The sequence below is a fragment of the Telmatherina bonti genome (genome assembly GCF_933228915.1).
Source record: "Telmatherina bonti genome assembly, chromosome: 11".
NCBI classification, from domain to species: domain Eukaryota; kingdom Metazoa; phylum Chordata; class Actinopteri; order Atheriniformes; family Telmatherinidae; genus Telmatherina; species Telmatherina bonti.
Genome location: NC_136629.1, coordinates 38,356,163 through 38,371,955, shown reverse-complemented (window position 1 = coordinate 38,371,955; position 15,793 = coordinate 38,356,163). Strand labels below are relative to the sequence as shown.

Sequence of the window (15,793 nt, the reverse complement as noted above, 5' to 3'; positions counted from 1 at the left end):
AACCGGCATGAAATCCTCAGAAAAAAAATACCTAGTTTGAGGTAATATCTATGAAAAGACTTTGTACTTAAAAAATCAAGACAGCAAGTCAGAGCTACTACAATTTGCTGCCAATAGACGGTGCAACCTAGGATGGAAATGATGAATGAATGGTCTCTGGAACATTGTTGGTGGAAAAATCCCAACATGAACTAAAGACTTTGGGAAAAAGCGGCGCGAACTCGGATCTTAGAGTCGGCCGAGCCTCCGCTGTGCTGGTTTTGCTCCTCTTCCTCACTCTATCGCAGTGTTTTTTGAGGCAAGGCACTTTTTCACAGAAATAAATCCCAAGGCACTTCCAGCTGCCTCCACACACACACACACACACACACACCTTTTTGTTTCTGTTCCAACAGCCAGAGTTGTCCGTCACCATTTCACACCCTTTAACATATTCCCCCATGAAGACATTCACGATAAAAACATGTTTTAAGTCTAAATTCCCTCGGTGTGTGTCTGCTTTTAGGTTTCTGACATTAGAAACAACACGCCTATAAAAAGCACGAAGTGTGTGATGCTGTGTTTTAACGGGTGAACATGTGTGTAACAGCAGTGTGTGTACGTTCAACCAGAAACATAAATTACTTTAAACTGCTGACTCATCAGACCAAAAAGCTCAACGTCATGTTTATTAAACAAACAAAAAAAGACTCGTGCGACGGCTTTGTGGAATGTCATTTTATTGAGACAATAAAAGAAAACAAACATCTATCAGATTATAATACGGGGTTACAGAACAGACTACAGGTGGACCGGGTCTGATCAGAACCGGTCCAGATTAACAAATCCTGCTTTTCTAAAATAAAAACACTCCATCTTCTGCTGTTATCTTTAATGAAAAACAGATTCTTGGCTCCATCTCCAGGACTTTACTGAGACTTTAACTAGAAATGAAACATTTTCAGCGCTGAAGGTTTAAAGCTGAACTTTTCCACACATGAAGCAGAAACACGGCGGACGCTACCACCCTGTGAGTCAGACAGGTGTCAGAAAGGTCGCTAACAGGTCGGGAGAAGGTGTTGATGTCTGTCGGTCTGTCAGGTCAGGTGTCACTGTGTCATGACAACAGTCGCCTAGGGGACAAGAAGCTGCAGGGTTACTCACAGGTACAACAACAGGCATCACACATCTGTCCACATCCTGCCAACGTTAACAGATTTCTGGACAAGTCCAGTTCAGACGTTAAAGAGCGAAGCAGCTTTTCCTGAGAGGTTGTAGAACCCCCCAGGCTGAAAGATTACGCCACCTCACACGACGTCGTGTTTCACGCCGAGACAGAACACGCATCGATCATTTCAGGCCAATTATCTGAAGCTGCGTCGCCTGAACGCGCGGAAATTTGTTCTTTATGAGGACTAAACCGCATCACATGGCTCAGAAATAACTGGAAGATTTTTACAAACATCCCATTAAAAAAAGGGTCTTAACGTCCTGGAGGGACACTGTCCAGCAGGTCCTAGATGTTTTCCTGCTCCACCACACCTGGTGGAAGTAAAAGTCTGAACAAAGACCCCCAGTCTGAGTCATGCAGGCAGAAACAGGAAAGCATGTAAAACCTGAAGCACGGCGGTCCTCCAGGAGACCCCCAGCATGCAGACGCAATGCTTACCGCTCCTAGTAGGTCCGAGGACGTTTGTGAGATTCTTCTCTGGGAGGATCGGCCAGCATCACCTTCATCTTCACCCCGTTAACGACGCGACCGTGGAGCGCCGCCATGGCCTCATCCGCACACTGTTACACACACACACACACACACACACAGAGGCTGCATGAGCACATCTGTCTGCTTCTCGTTTACACGTTTATCAGCATCAGGTTTACCTGTTTGTCTGCGTACTTCATGTACCCGACTTTCCTTCCAGGAACCAGGTGAACTTCGATGAGGGAGCCGAACCGGCTGGAGAGGCAAACGGCAGGAGACACGGGAGGAGACACGGCAGGAGACACGGGAGGAGACACGGCAGGAGACACGGGAGGAGACACGGCAGGAGACACGGGAGGAGAAAGCAGAGCCGTCTGTTAATGCAGCAGTATTACGGTGTGTTCACACCAGAGGTGTCAAGAGCGTCAGGTTTACATGTAAAGTCTACATGGAGGCGTGTCAAGCTGTCTCACAGCGCGTTTTCAGTGTTTGGCACGGCGGGCACGCGCCAAAAATGTAAAACGTTTTATAAGGTTGACGCGCCACATAAGCCAGAGATGGAAAATCTGAACTTTTGCCGCTTGGCGTCAACCAATCAGAGCGATCAGCTCGAGCTCCTGGAGGATTCCTGTGGTGAACCCAGACACGGGGCCGAGACGTCCTACGACAGCGTTCCTCATGTGGCTCGCTGACTCTTGCCTCTGGCTTTCTGAAAATGCATCTAAACAAGTCATAATGATCCTCAACGCTGCAGTTCTCTCCACAAACAAGAGCTGCAGGCTGCTTGCAGAAACTCTGCTGTCCTAACGGCCCTAACTGACCCTGTCAGAGTTGCCAGTTCTGGCTGATTTCAGCTGCAGCGAACTCCACCAAAGATCTGCTCCGTCGAAAAGCTGAATGTTACAGATTTGGCAACGTAGCAGGACACGTAGCGTGGGAACGTTTTGTTTGGGGTGGCGGCTCTCTGCTGAGTGCGGCTCGTGTTGCATTAACAGTGACTATCACCGCCCTATGACAACGTCCTCTAGCTTTATTTATCAAATAAAACCATGTCATCGCTCTACTGCACCGCCATCATTCAGACTGACCGGAAGGAAAGCTCCGCCTTTCCTCCTCTCTTTTCCGCCGCGTTTGCCGCTCGCTCGCGACAAGCGGCAAGCGCGGCGGGAGCGTCAGGAGCGTTTTGCGCCAGAGACAAAAGTGACAGTTTAGTGAATAGCGGCGAGCGTCTGATGTGAACACATCGTTCCAGTCATGTAGCAGCAGGTCGCTGAATGTTGTCACCCTGAGCAGTCAGACCAGACTGAACCCTGAACCAGTCTGGTTTACTGGGAAAGCTCGCTCTTCATGGCGTTACGACAGAAAAACTGATCCAGGATGTAAGAAGTTACCAGAAAACGTCCTCCAACACATCCGGAGGCAGCGGCGAGGGACTGAACACGACGAACAAGCGCTCCTTGGTCTTGCTGTCCGCTGGAGCCAACTTCTTCAGAGACGGCAGGTTGACGTCGGTCTGAATGCGAGACACTGGGGACATGGGGTTGTAGCTCTGCCACACACACACACACACACACACACACACACACACACACACAGGGAATAACGTTTAAACACTGCACATCATGAACATCTGTTTCGTTTAGTAAACTTTGGCGAAATTTAGTTTTAAATCCATTTTTCTTTAGCAGAATATTTCATCCAGGATGAAAAACAGACTCACCGGAGGTTTCATCATCTGGCTGGTGGAGGCGCCGTTCCACGCTGTGGACATCATCTGAGCTGCAACAAACTGCATGGCCATCCGGCTGACAGGACTGTGCGTGCGCACACACACACACACACACACACACACGCACACACGTGCAGAAAGAAAAAAAAAGGACCCGACATGCATTAAATATTCCGTATTTTAGGAATGTTTCCATTGGGTAGTTGCCGGCTATTCCAGCTTTACTGTAACTGCTGGGCACTGCGGAGCACACACTCGGTTGTTGGTCGTCCCAACGCTGCCTAGAAGCCGTGGAAAACAGCGTCCTAATCACCGTGACCCACAGAGGACCGCACTCGCATCCATCCATTAATATTCAACAAATAAATGGTGGCAGGGAGGACAAGGTCGGGGTCAATCTTCTTGGCATTTTGGTCCTAACTTTTAAATGAATGGATATATTAACTTTAAGAGGCAATTATTCTCCAAGCCGTCATTAACGTTTGACCCTCCTGCAGACATTAAATAAATGCACACTGTTGTGTCTACTGGTTATCTGCATGCACGTACCTGTTCCGGTCTTCTCCGTCATCAAAGAAATTGACGGCGAGCCTGTTTCCGGGAGGATACTCGAAGCCGTTCAGCTTCTCTTTAGCGTAAACTGCTGATCCCAGATTGCTGTAGCGAATCAAAGCGTGACCTGGAAGCATAAAAAAAAAAACATACCAGCGGCGTAAAGAAAACAGGAATATCAGGTGGTTCTGATAAAACACTTTCAGTCCGGTTTTCTTCTCCTGCAGGGACACATGCATACCCAACCAATCAAACTGGCGCAAACAGTTCTGAGTCCGGTCCTGGAGGTCCACTTGGTGCCGGGCCTCTGCAGAACCGAGAAAAGCTCAGCCTTCTGAAACCAGGTGTGTTGCAGGAGGGATGCATCTACAGGCTGCAGGACTGGACTCAGGTTTAGGCTATTCATCCCCTCTGGGATGAATAAATAAAGTATCTTTGATGTGGATAACAGACCGGTTTATGGACTCAAGGAATTTTAACATCGTATCAGAAGATATTCGCATGTTTGTTCTCTTGTCGTGATGAAACGTTGTTCCTGTTCTGGATGGTAGTATCCTAAACGTTGTTCCTGTTCTGGATGGTAGTATCCTAAACGTTGTTCCTGTTCTGGATGGTAGTATCCAGAACATTGTTCCTGTTCTGGATGGTAGTATCCCAAACGTTGTTCCTGTTCTGGATGGTAGTATCCCAAACGTTGTTCCTGTTCTGGATGGTAGTATCCCAAACGTTGTTCCTGTTCTGGATGGTAGTATCCCAAACGTTGTTCCTGTTCTGGATGGTAGTATCCCAAACGTTGTTCCTGTTCTGGATGGTAGTATCCCAAACGTTGTTCCTGTTCTGGATGGTAGTATCCCAAACGTTGTTCCTGTTCTGGATGGTAGTATCCCAAACGTTGTTCCTGTTCTGGATGGTAGTATCCCAAACATTGTTCCTGTTCTGGATGGTAGTATCCCAAACGTTGTTCCTGTTCTGGATGGTAGTATCCCAAACGTTGTTCCTGTTCTGGATGGTAGTATCCCAAACGTTGTTCCTGTTCTGGATGGTAGTATCCCAAACGTTGTTCCTGTTCTGGATGGTAGTATCCAGAACGTTGTTCCTGTTCTGGATGGTAGTATCCCAAACGTTGTTCCTGTTCTGGATGGTAGTATCCCAAACGTTGTTCCTGTTCTGGATGGTAGTATCCCAAACGTTGTTCCTGTTCTGGATGGTAGTATCCCAAACGTTGTTCCTGTTCTGGATGGTAGTATCCAGAACGTTGTTCCTGTTCTGGATGGTAGTATCCCAAACGTTGTTCCTGTTCTGGATGGTAGTATCCCAAACGTTGTTCCTGTTCTGGATGGTAGTATCCCAAACGTTGTTCCTGTTCTGGATGGTAGTATCCCAAACATTGTTCCTGTTCTGGATGGTAGTATCCCAAACGTTGTTCCTGTTCTGGATGGTAGTATCCCAAACGTTGTTCCTGTTCTGGATGGTAGTATCCCGAACGTTGTTCCTGTTCTGGATGGTAGTATCCAGAACATTGTTCCTGTTCTGGATGGTAGTATCCAGAACGTTGTTCCTGTTCTGGATGGTAGTATCCAGAACGTTGTTCCTGTTCTGGATGGTAGTATCCAGAACATTGTTGTTGTTCTGGATGGTAGTATCCAGAACGTTGTTCCTGTTCTGCATGGTAGTATCCAGAATGTTGCCAGGATCATCTATCTTAGATAACCTGTTGGGAACTTCCCCTGGATTTTATCTCACAAAGAGGAAGAATCAGAAACATTCCTGATCCAGATGCTGATCCGGATCTCAGTTAGACCAGGACCCGTTCTCAGAAACACATGATGAAGATCCCTCCAGGAGTTTATGTGTAAAGTTGGTGACAGGCAGGAAAACAACCTCCTTGGCGGATGCAATAAAAACCGTTGTGAAACTCCCCTCAGAGTGCCATGGTGCTGCAGACGCCATGTCAGGGATTCTTATTCAACGAATCAACGCTTTAAAAGATTTTAGTGTAAAAACTAAAAGGAAAAAGCTGAAAAAAGGGAAATGGAGCACCACGCTGTTCCTGGAATTTTTACTCTAAACTTGAAGGCAATTAAATACCTTTACTTTGTTTGCAGCGTCTGCATCCTAGATACCTTTGTTTACTTTGACAGTTCCTTATCAAAGTAAAGTATTTGTGGATTAAAGAGCCAGACTTTGTGTTTTTCTTACCTTTGCTCATTCCGTACGAGTCTCTCTGAAGCTCGCAGTACTCCATGCCGGGGATGATATCAAACAGAGCAAAAATCTGCTCCTGGGTGAGCGCGGCCCGCGTGGACATCATCAGAGAGCGCGTGAAGTCGTTGGAGCGGTAGTCCATGACGTTGTAGTTCACAGGTTCCGCTGTGCAAAAACATGCCGGGTCAGCAACAGGTCAGGGAAGGAACTTTCATCTTCAATTAACGGATTTAAAACGCAGACGTACCCATTTGGTAGTTATACTGGTTCATGGACTCAACACTGGGGGTGTAATCGCCCCTGCTTCCCCCTCCGCTGTAGTCCTCTGAGGTGTTGGTTTTGCTGCGAGGCTCAGCCAGGATGGCCCTGTAAGCTAAAAACCAAACCCTCAGTTCCTCACAGACCAGCGGGAAACAGCAGAAGATCACAAAAACCTACTTTTATCGCAGTTCTCGATGGCGAGGGCGGCCTGGGAGGGTTTGTAATACCTCACATAGCCGAGTCCTTTACTTTCGCCCGTGAACTTATTTTTAATGATGACACAGTACTCGATGTCACCGTACTCCTGAGACAAAGACACACAAGGGAAACAGACAGAGTTAGAATTTTATTCTTCCTTCTAGACTTGATTATTCCAGATAATAAGTCCATCATCTGGAATAACCAGACATCTTTTCTTCTTTAGAGAAGAAGCAAAACATGTCACAGATATATTTATAGAAAATATTTAAGGGGATAAAAAGTTTCTGCATTTATAAGCATTCATGTCAGAACTTGTGGTCTTTTATTTCTAATAGAAACTTTATTTCATCCCTCTGGCCTCATCAGTTCCCCTGACTTCAACTCTAACTTAGTTTGCCTCTGCGTACAGGAAACGGATAAGTTCAGGGAGAAAAACGACAAGAACAGAAACATTAAAAAGCCACACATATACTTGCTTTAAATGTGTTTTTCAGATCTTCCTCCGTGAAGGTTTTAGGGATCATGACGAAGATCCTGGTCAGCTCCTCATCCTCCACATCTCTGTGTTTTGTTGACGACCGCGACTGAGCGATAAAAACCTAAACAGGAACACGACAGTATAACAATGTCCACAAATAACTCCGTTCCCACTCCCGTATGTTCCGGTTCCGCTGAAGACTCCTTCATACACGCATCCTCATACAAGACAAAAACATTAATGACTCGCTGTGCAGAACTTCACAGGCAGCAGGGAAACATGTAAATGTTGTACAACATGTTTACTCAAATCCTTGTTTTCACTAAACCACAGCAGGAGGACCTAAACTGACAGAAGGCCATACAATTTTTTTTTTTTTTTAAGGATTTTCACCCAAGGGCCCTGCACTGCAGCCTGGTGGCTGTGCCCTGCTTTGTGTGCCTTAGGGCTGGGCGATTAATCGGATTTTAATCTCAGTATGATCTGGGTTTTCAACAATCATAAAAATAAAAGGGTGTGATTATTTTCCTCTCTGCAGTTTCCTCTCCTGCTGTCTTCAGCTGCTAATCGAGCGTCTCTGGCGTTGCAGCGCTGTGCTGTAAACTCCTCCCACAGCCGCTTTGCTTTCATTCAGACACTGTTGCCAACTTGGAGACTTTCTCGCTAAATCTGGAGACTTTTTTTGTTAAAAGCGACAAATCTAGCAACTTTTACTGGAGTTATTAGAGACTTTTCTGGTGTTTTGGCGACTGACTTGAAGGCACATATTGTTCTGCAGTTACTGTAAGGAAGGAGCAGCGGGAGCCTCTCCCGTCCTAAAGCACTCCCAGGCGGCCAGTCTCAGTCGGCTCTGGCTGCAGGTCAATGTAGAATAACTGCAGTAGGTTGTGGAAGTTCACCTAAACATAGTTTATACCATTGTCAGTGACAACTGGCTGCATTATTTTCCTATACATAGTTCGGCCAGTTAAACACGATAATATCCCTCCGTTACGGGGCGTTACCATAGCAACGCGTTAACCAGCTGGTTCAGATCAGCCGTCTTTTAACAGGTGAATGAGAGAAACGCGCTGCAGCCTGACAGCGGTTGTTTGGTATAAAACGTACATCCAGGCCAACGTAAAATAGTTCCTATATAAGCGGTAAAAGCGGATTAAACAACTCGGAACCGTACATTAGACGGTTATAATGCACGACACTGAGTCTGGAACACCACGACGCGCAGCGTTGTTTTAAAATACTGGATAATTGTGTTAAATAACCAAGATCTCAATTTCAGTCTAAATAATCGTGATTATAGTTTCTGTCATAATCGAGCAGCCCTAGTTCCCACTGCTGTATGTTCAGAAATACAAAGACATCAGTTCTGCCGAAGACTCCATACACGCCAAAAGACAAAAACATTAATGACTCGCCGTGCAAAACTTCACAGGCAGCAGGGAAACATGTAAATATTGTAAACATATATAATAATATATGTAATGTAATATATGTATGTAATAATATATGTAAACATGTTTACTCAAATCCTTGTTTTCACTAAACACAACAGGAGGACCTAAACTGACAGACGGCCACACATTATATTTGTTTACAAAGGATTATCACCTGAGGGCCCTGCACTGCAGCCTGGTGGCTGTGCCCCACTCCGTATGCCTTTTATTTTATATTTGCAAACATCGTTTGTAGTTATTTTATCATTTAAAGCACATTGTGCTAATATTTAGGAACAATGTTTTATAAAAAATTTAAAAAAAAAAAAAATAAATAAATAAAAAAAAAGATTGTTCTTACACAACTGGCTCACATTAACTGGATCCAGCAGGAAATGAAGTTCTGCACAACTAAGTGTGTTGGAGCAGAGACACAGCGACACCCGACAGGACTTTGTCCACATACCAGAGTAGACCCGAATTAGTCATCATTTTAAAGGGGTGACATGAAGTCTAGGATATTCATATCAGGGCAGTAATACTCTTATCGCACGCGCACCACCGTTCACCGGAAGCAGCGCGAGGCCTGAATTAGCCAGTTAGCATGATTTAGCTCATGTTCAGTTTGCAACAAAAACAATACTTTCTTCAGTTGTAGCGACGTTTCAACCGTTAAACTGTCCAGAATTGAGTATTAAATGACATTTCTGCACTTATTGGGTTTATTCGAGAAAATAAAATGTCGGGTTTTTCCAACACATTGGCGCCGCTACTGTAGCTAACATGTTAGCATAGTTAGCTCATTAAAGCAACGTGGACAGAAACACAGCTTTTACCTGCTACATCTACCTGCTCCCTGTGTTGGATCATTTACCTACCTTGATGGGTTTGGTCCCTTCTGCCAACACCTTTCCGTGCATCTCCTCCATGGCCAGACAGGCCTGGGAGGACTTGGCGAACTTGACGTAGCAGATCCCTTTGGACTCCTTTGTCTGCTTGTCTTTAACGACCCAAACTCCCTGGATGTCTCCGAATCTGCAGAAACTGTCCCGAAGTTCATCTTCTGTTATGCACCGACTTGTGACTGCGAACAGCCGGCTGTTTGGGGGGTCGTCCAGGTTTTCAGGGACTTGCTTTGCTGGATATTCTTCCATTTTCGCTTCTTGCTGCTAACCCGATGCTAACGCTGCTTTTGTCCTCCGTGCCGCCTTCGCGTGCTCCTTGGAAATGGCTCCTCTTCTTCCTCTTCACAGGTTTAGACGCATCTGCGGCGTCTTGCTGCCTCCCACCGTTTCATCCAGGTAGTAGTTTTTGCGTGTGTTCTGCTGACACTCTGGGAGAATGCCCTTGTTTCCATACCCTCTCTCTGAATCTCTCTTTTTTCTCCAACAAACTGTCGCTTTTATACCCTGAAGTTTAACATTTGTATTCCACATTTTCCATAACATACATAAGCACTGAAGGCAGCATCCTGAGCTTCCTATCATGGAATATTTTCACATTCTTGTACCTGTTTTAGCCATTGTTTTATTATGAAATGTTGAACTTTTGCATCTCTTTGCATTGTTTTGTGTTTGATTAATGTTTGTGTGTTTTGTTAGTCCAGATGGAAATTATTTCTGAAGGGTTTAATCTGGTATTAGGTATATTTCTTTGTGATTAATGCTGATGTACATTGTCCCTGTCAAATAAACTAAAGAAAAACCCGGGTACTTCCACCACTAGAAATGCTCACAGTTGCTGAAAAGGGTTGTAATGTACACCATATGACCTGCTTATATGGGTTAACTTTTAATTAATCGTGAGAGTATCAAACACAGCACTGCATACAGTATTGTTTACTGTTATCTACTGTCTGGGGGAGGTAAATACAGCTATCAATATAAATGACCTATATGGGTTTATTAACTTGACTAACATTTTTTTACAATCTTATTTCAACAGGAGATACTTTTATAATTATTATTGACAAAAAATGTTTATAGACCAAATGTTTAAAGAGTATATTTATGTCTTTCTCATCATCATTAACCCTCTTGTTATTGTACCTAGAAGCTGATGTTATAAGCTATTAATGCAGCAAGATCTGTTTTTAATGACAAGATGAAACGGGAAAACTGCGACAGATGGTCTAGCTGCTATGGAGTCATGACCTCACATGATTGCTCTCAATCTGGGATTACAGAAAGAGACAGAAGACACTTGGAGACGAGTCGTCCAAATGGCTTGAAATAACTGCTCACCTTGAAAACTATGCTGAGGGGTGGTCACATAAGGGTGGTCATCTGCTCATCATTACATCATTATAACTTTGTCAGCACCTTCTTTTATGTGATAATTAAAACAGTGTTGGAATAAATAACTTTTTATAATAACATATACAGCGGGGATAGGCTCCAGCTTCCCCGCGACCCTGAACTGGATTAAGCAGTTTGGAAAATAAATGAATGAATGAATAACATGGAAGTAAACTCGTCATTTGTCTGTGTTTGTATAAGCATGTACTTTTACTCTGTGGACGTTGGGGTCACCTTCAGCAACAGCTTAGAAACACTCAAGTCAAACTGGGCTTTGTTTAGTTTTATTGCATTTTGTTTACCACACCTGTAGTTTAATCCAATTTCACGTCTTAACCTTGAAGGGGTTCAAGTTTAAGTAAGAACTTATTAAGTACTATTTACTAAAACTAAAAAAAGGCACAACTGAGAGGTATTTATATATAAGCAATCCAAAGATATATAAGAAAGGAAGATCATGCAGGTCAATCTTTTTACAGTAAAATTTAAGTATTACTTTTTAAACAAGATATGTAGGATACTTTTGCTTGTATTGATATCTGCACCTTTTATTTAAAATGTTATTTATGGTACCATGTTTGTTATTTTGCCTTCAGAACATATAAAAACTTTAAAAAAAGACGCCTCACGTATAAGAGAAAACGATATTGAAATTATATTAAAGATATTAAAGGTATTAAAATTCCAGAGTACGTGCGCTGAAAACCACGTGACGACTACGTGCGCGTCCACGTCTCAGGCTGAGAATGTTCCAGCAGGTGCGTAACTTTCCGGATCCACAGTGGAAGCTGTGTTATTATTCATGTGACAAGAGAGAAAGTTCAAAAGTTCTCCAAATACGCTGCTTTACTGTAAAACACACACACTTTGAGTCTTAAGTGTCATATATTTATAGATTTTAAAAAAAATCTGGAGACAATGAGCGATTCAAGTTTCTCGGAAATTAGAATACTCCCGGAAAGTTTCATGAGTTTGTAATCACTGTATTTTATAAAAACGCAATATGGTAAAATACATACTCAACATATAAACTGACTAATAAAACAACACGAAAAATATTTAATCAGATTATCTGTGAACTTAATTTTCGGTGATGTTGTTTCCACATTCCCCGTTGCCCCTAAACGCACCACGAGGGTACACGAAATGGTGATGCACGTGATTGCGTAATGACGTAAAAAGCCGGTGCCTCTAAAGTGAAGTGACCTTCCCTGCGTCCGCCAGAAGCCGCTAGTCGACCGACAGAAGCAGCTGTTTCCCACCTCTGGAGTGATTTTAACCCGGCATAGTTAACCTAAAGGTACTGGTTTATTTTATGTACTGGATGTTTTTTATTAAAAATAGTCCGAGTCGGCGAGGTTTTGTTGAGAGAAGCGAGCAATAGGGAGACGCTGGGTTGGTGAATAGCTCCCGTTACTCTGTTTGCGTAAAGGTTACCCTGTTTGCGTAGAGGAGAACAGTTCTCCGTTACTCTGTTTGCGTAGAGAAAACAGTTAGGTAACTCAGCCCGTTATATCACATTAATGCGACAAACTGCAATTATTTTACTATTTACATGAATGTTTTATCTCTGTATGTAAATGAGGAGTTTATGTGAAGACGCTGGGGAACGTGGTGGGTGATGTAACCCCTGGTCGGACAGCGACATTGAAGCATCCTTGACAGCCTGGTTAGGAGACACATACCTGTTAATCTGACTAGCAGCTAGTTCAGCTCAGCTACACTCAAAGTGAAGCAGTTTTCCTTTGCAAAGCTAAACTTCAGGCTGGGAAACCTGATTATTATCCTGCATGTGAGCGGTGCTTCCCCACCACCTGATGGGGAATGATGAATCCCAGGCAGGTTTTCTGTAACTCAGGAGTTTAGCATCTTCTGCTCCAGGCCTTACCTGAGTTACACACAGTGGATGTCATGGTTATGTGGGAACATCTATGCTACTTATAACCTGGTTATAACCCAGACCAGGCTGTCAGAGGTCACGTGAAGGCCGTTTTTAGGCTGGGTGGTGTGTTTAAATGCCTCCATTCTTGTATTTGATGATAAATAATGATGATAAACTGAGTCAAAGTGGCAGTGTTTTCCAGCTGTCTGGGGCAGATCAGCGGGGTGTATACGCACACGTGCACGTATCATGAGATGTCCCCTGCTAAACCTGTTAGTGTTTGCTCTCTTTCCTCAGAGCTACACGTTAAGCCAGTTACGACCTGGCATTAAACTGTTATTCCTCACCTACTTACCTGTCAGATCTGGCAACTTTCCTGTGAAGTAACCTGAGCTGATGGGGGGAGGGGGGGTTGCTTTCTGGGTCCCCTTCTCTGGCTTTCCTCTAAATAACCTGGCAGGGAATCATTGCAGAGATACGTGGCATCACTGGTTTGACTGGTATTACAGACAGAAAGCAGAAACAACCTTGACGAGACGACGTCGACGGGTCAGATGAGGGAGAGAAAACCTCCTGCTGCATCTTAACTCCGTGAATAAAAGGTTTGCAGTTGGTTTCATGATCATATATGTTTACAGAACTTCTTCTCCACCCACAGCTGATTATGGGAGACATTGAAAAAGGAAAGAAGGCCTTTGTCCAGAAGTGTGCTCAGTGCCACACGGTAGAGGAGGGGGGCAAGCACAAGGTGGGCCCCAACCTCTGGGGTCTGTTTGGACGCAAGACTGGACAGGCGGAGGGCTACTCCTACACAGATGCTAACAAGAGCAAAGGTCAGTTCACTGGTGGTCGAATGAGCCTCGGACCCAGAGCAGTGATTTTACTGACATAAAACATGCTGAAACTTAAATGTAGAATGACTTCTGAACACGTTTAGCTTCATTCCTGGCTGTTGTTGCCGCTGCAGGCATCATCTGGGGGGATGACACCCTGATGGAGTACCTGGAGAACCCCAAGAAATACATTCCTGGAACCAAAATGATCTTCGCCGGCATCAAAAAGAAGGGAGAGCGCACCGACCTCATCGCATACCTCAAATCAGCAACATCATGAAGAAGCCATAACAATCAGAATATTTCATATTGTCCCTGTTTTTTTTTTTTTTGACTCATGTTGAATTTCTGGTTTTATGTTTGGTCATTTGTAGTGAAGGTTTATTTATTGATTTATCCATGTTTGGAAATAATGTCTCCTCAGCAGCAGCGGGACGAATCGTTCAAGTGACGAAACATAAAACTGCAGATCTATTCTTCTGTTTCTGTCCTAACATGCTGATCACATTTAAACTTGCTTGCTGTGATGGTTTCTACGGCCTCATTCTCATCTGTTGTCATGGCAACATGCATCTCCAGCTCGCTGTGTTGTTGCATCTTTAAAACTAATAACTAGTAGAAAGTGATTTGGTGACGATGTGGAGATGTTTGGTGCTGACTCGGCTTCGCCGTCCTCATGGCGAGTGAACGTCCACCTGGTTGTGTTTTTAGTCTGAACCTGGACAAATCCTCCCTTTGAGTTTTGTTACAGCTGAAGCTCCTCAGAGCTTTTTTATCCCTCTTCAACCTGCAGAATTTTCCTGCTAACGGTGGAACCGATATCTGCCTCTTCACAGCTAACAAACGTGGAGTGTAAATACTATTTATTGCTGCCTTCAAACGCCACCAATCAGCTGGCATATGATCACCCTGCCGGAGAACGTGGTGGAACCTCAGTGTTGGGAAGGAAAACCAGCGAGGGTTCCACCTTGCAGCGGAACGGTTGGTCTACCTGGTTTCACAGGCTTGAAAAGCGCGTCGGTTTTAAGTTGTTTTACTGTAATCTGTGTCTTCATGACAACATGGTAGCTACGTCGTCTGGTTGTGGACAGAAAGGTTCAAGGATCAATTAAAGGAAACTTCAGAAACAGTTTTTCTGTTTTACTCGTTATTTCTGAACCCTGAACGCCTCTGAACCGACCAGCTCCGTACTGATGATCCTCGCCGTCCTGATAACAGCCGAAGACGTTCGAGTCGAGATCCTTATAGTCACACTCCTCCTGATAAGACCTGGACTCGAACCAGTGACCCTTTGTGGTGTAATCTGTTCAGATGGAGCTGAACTTGGTCTGAAGCGTGTCATGTGACCCCCGGCGCCAACCCAGAGCCGCTCAGGCTGGACTCCATGTCCTGAAACGATCTGCTGCCAGGCGGCGAGTCGCTGCGGAGAAACTCAGGAAATTAGTTTCCATGTTTGTTCATTAAAAGCTGTTCAGCTTCTGCCTGGAATGATCATATTGATCTTAGATCAGTTTTCTATCAGTACCTTACTTTGATAACAGCAATAGGATTAATTAACTTATTAAAATGATGAGGTGAAGGATATTAAAGTGTGAGTGGAGCGCCGCCTGGTGGCGTTTGCAGGTACTGAGTAAGTCTGACCGGTCATGGAACAGACTCTCATGTCTGCAGCAGGAAATAGAAGCAGGTTTTTTATTTGGGTCAACTGTTTTCTGACATGGAGAAGCAGATCAGATGAACTCTGCAGTAAAAACAGCTAAACGTGAAACAAGGTCGAATGCAGCGGATTAAACGTGTTTACATTCTGCATGACAGTAATATTTTTTAAATAAACAGTGGCGCGTTATCTGTATTATAATAATAAGGATAAAAGGCAGAGAATAAGAAGCTAAAGTATAAAAGTGGTGTCTGTATCGTCCTTGTGTTAAAAGGAAAGCAGCAGAGACGAGAGCAGGAGAAGCTTCCAGGAAAACAACTAAAACCTTTCAGACACGTTAAACTCATGTTATGGAAGCAATGAGTTCATCTGGAAGTGAACCAATTTAATATTAACCCCTAAATATGTCACACTTTGTTTAAATATGCCTCTCATTTCCATTAAACATGACTTCCCAACCATTAGATTTTACCAGTTTTCTTCTTGTTCCAAGCATGACAGACTGTTGGGACAGTGAATGTTGATGCGTTTTGCTTGTATCAGCAGTTTATTATTCTGCACAAATTGTATCCTGACAGTCTCTA

General features: G+C 44.1%; 2 protein-coding genes across 2 annotated transcripts; one reads left to right on the top strand and one right to left on the bottom strand.

Moving 5' to 3' along the window:
- Positions 1–699: 699 nt before the first annotated feature.
- rbm45 (RNA binding motif protein 45) lies at positions 700–9,753 on the bottom strand. The gene is made up of 11 exons (XM_079249345.1): positions 9,419–9,753; positions 7,106–7,228; positions 6,606–6,732; positions 6,415–6,540; positions 6,162–6,332; positions 3,960–4,089; positions 3,402–3,495; positions 3,073–3,230; positions 1,861–1,936; positions 1,649–1,770; positions 700–1,112 (listed from the first exon to the last, which is right to left on the bottom strand). Exons 1-10 carry the CDS (start codon positions 9,692–9,694, stop codon positions 1,654–1,656), a joined length of 1,398 nt encoding a protein of 465 aa, XP_079105471.1. The 5' UTR covers positions 9,695–9,753; the 3' UTR covers positions 700–1,112; positions 1,649–1,653.
- A 2,260-nt stretch (positions 9,754–12,013) lies between these two features.
- LOC306762712 (cytochrome c) lies at positions 12,014–14,684 on the top strand. The gene is made up of 3 exons (XM_079249307.1): positions 12,014–12,137; positions 13,378–13,552; positions 13,687–14,684. The coding sequence occupies exons 2-3, from the start codon at positions 13,384–13,386 to the stop codon at positions 13,830–13,832; spliced, it is 315 nt and encodes a 104-aa protein (XP_079105433.1). The 5' UTR covers positions 12,014–12,137; positions 13,378–13,383; the 3' UTR covers positions 13,833–14,684.
- Positions 14,685–15,793: the final 1,109 nt, after the last annotated feature.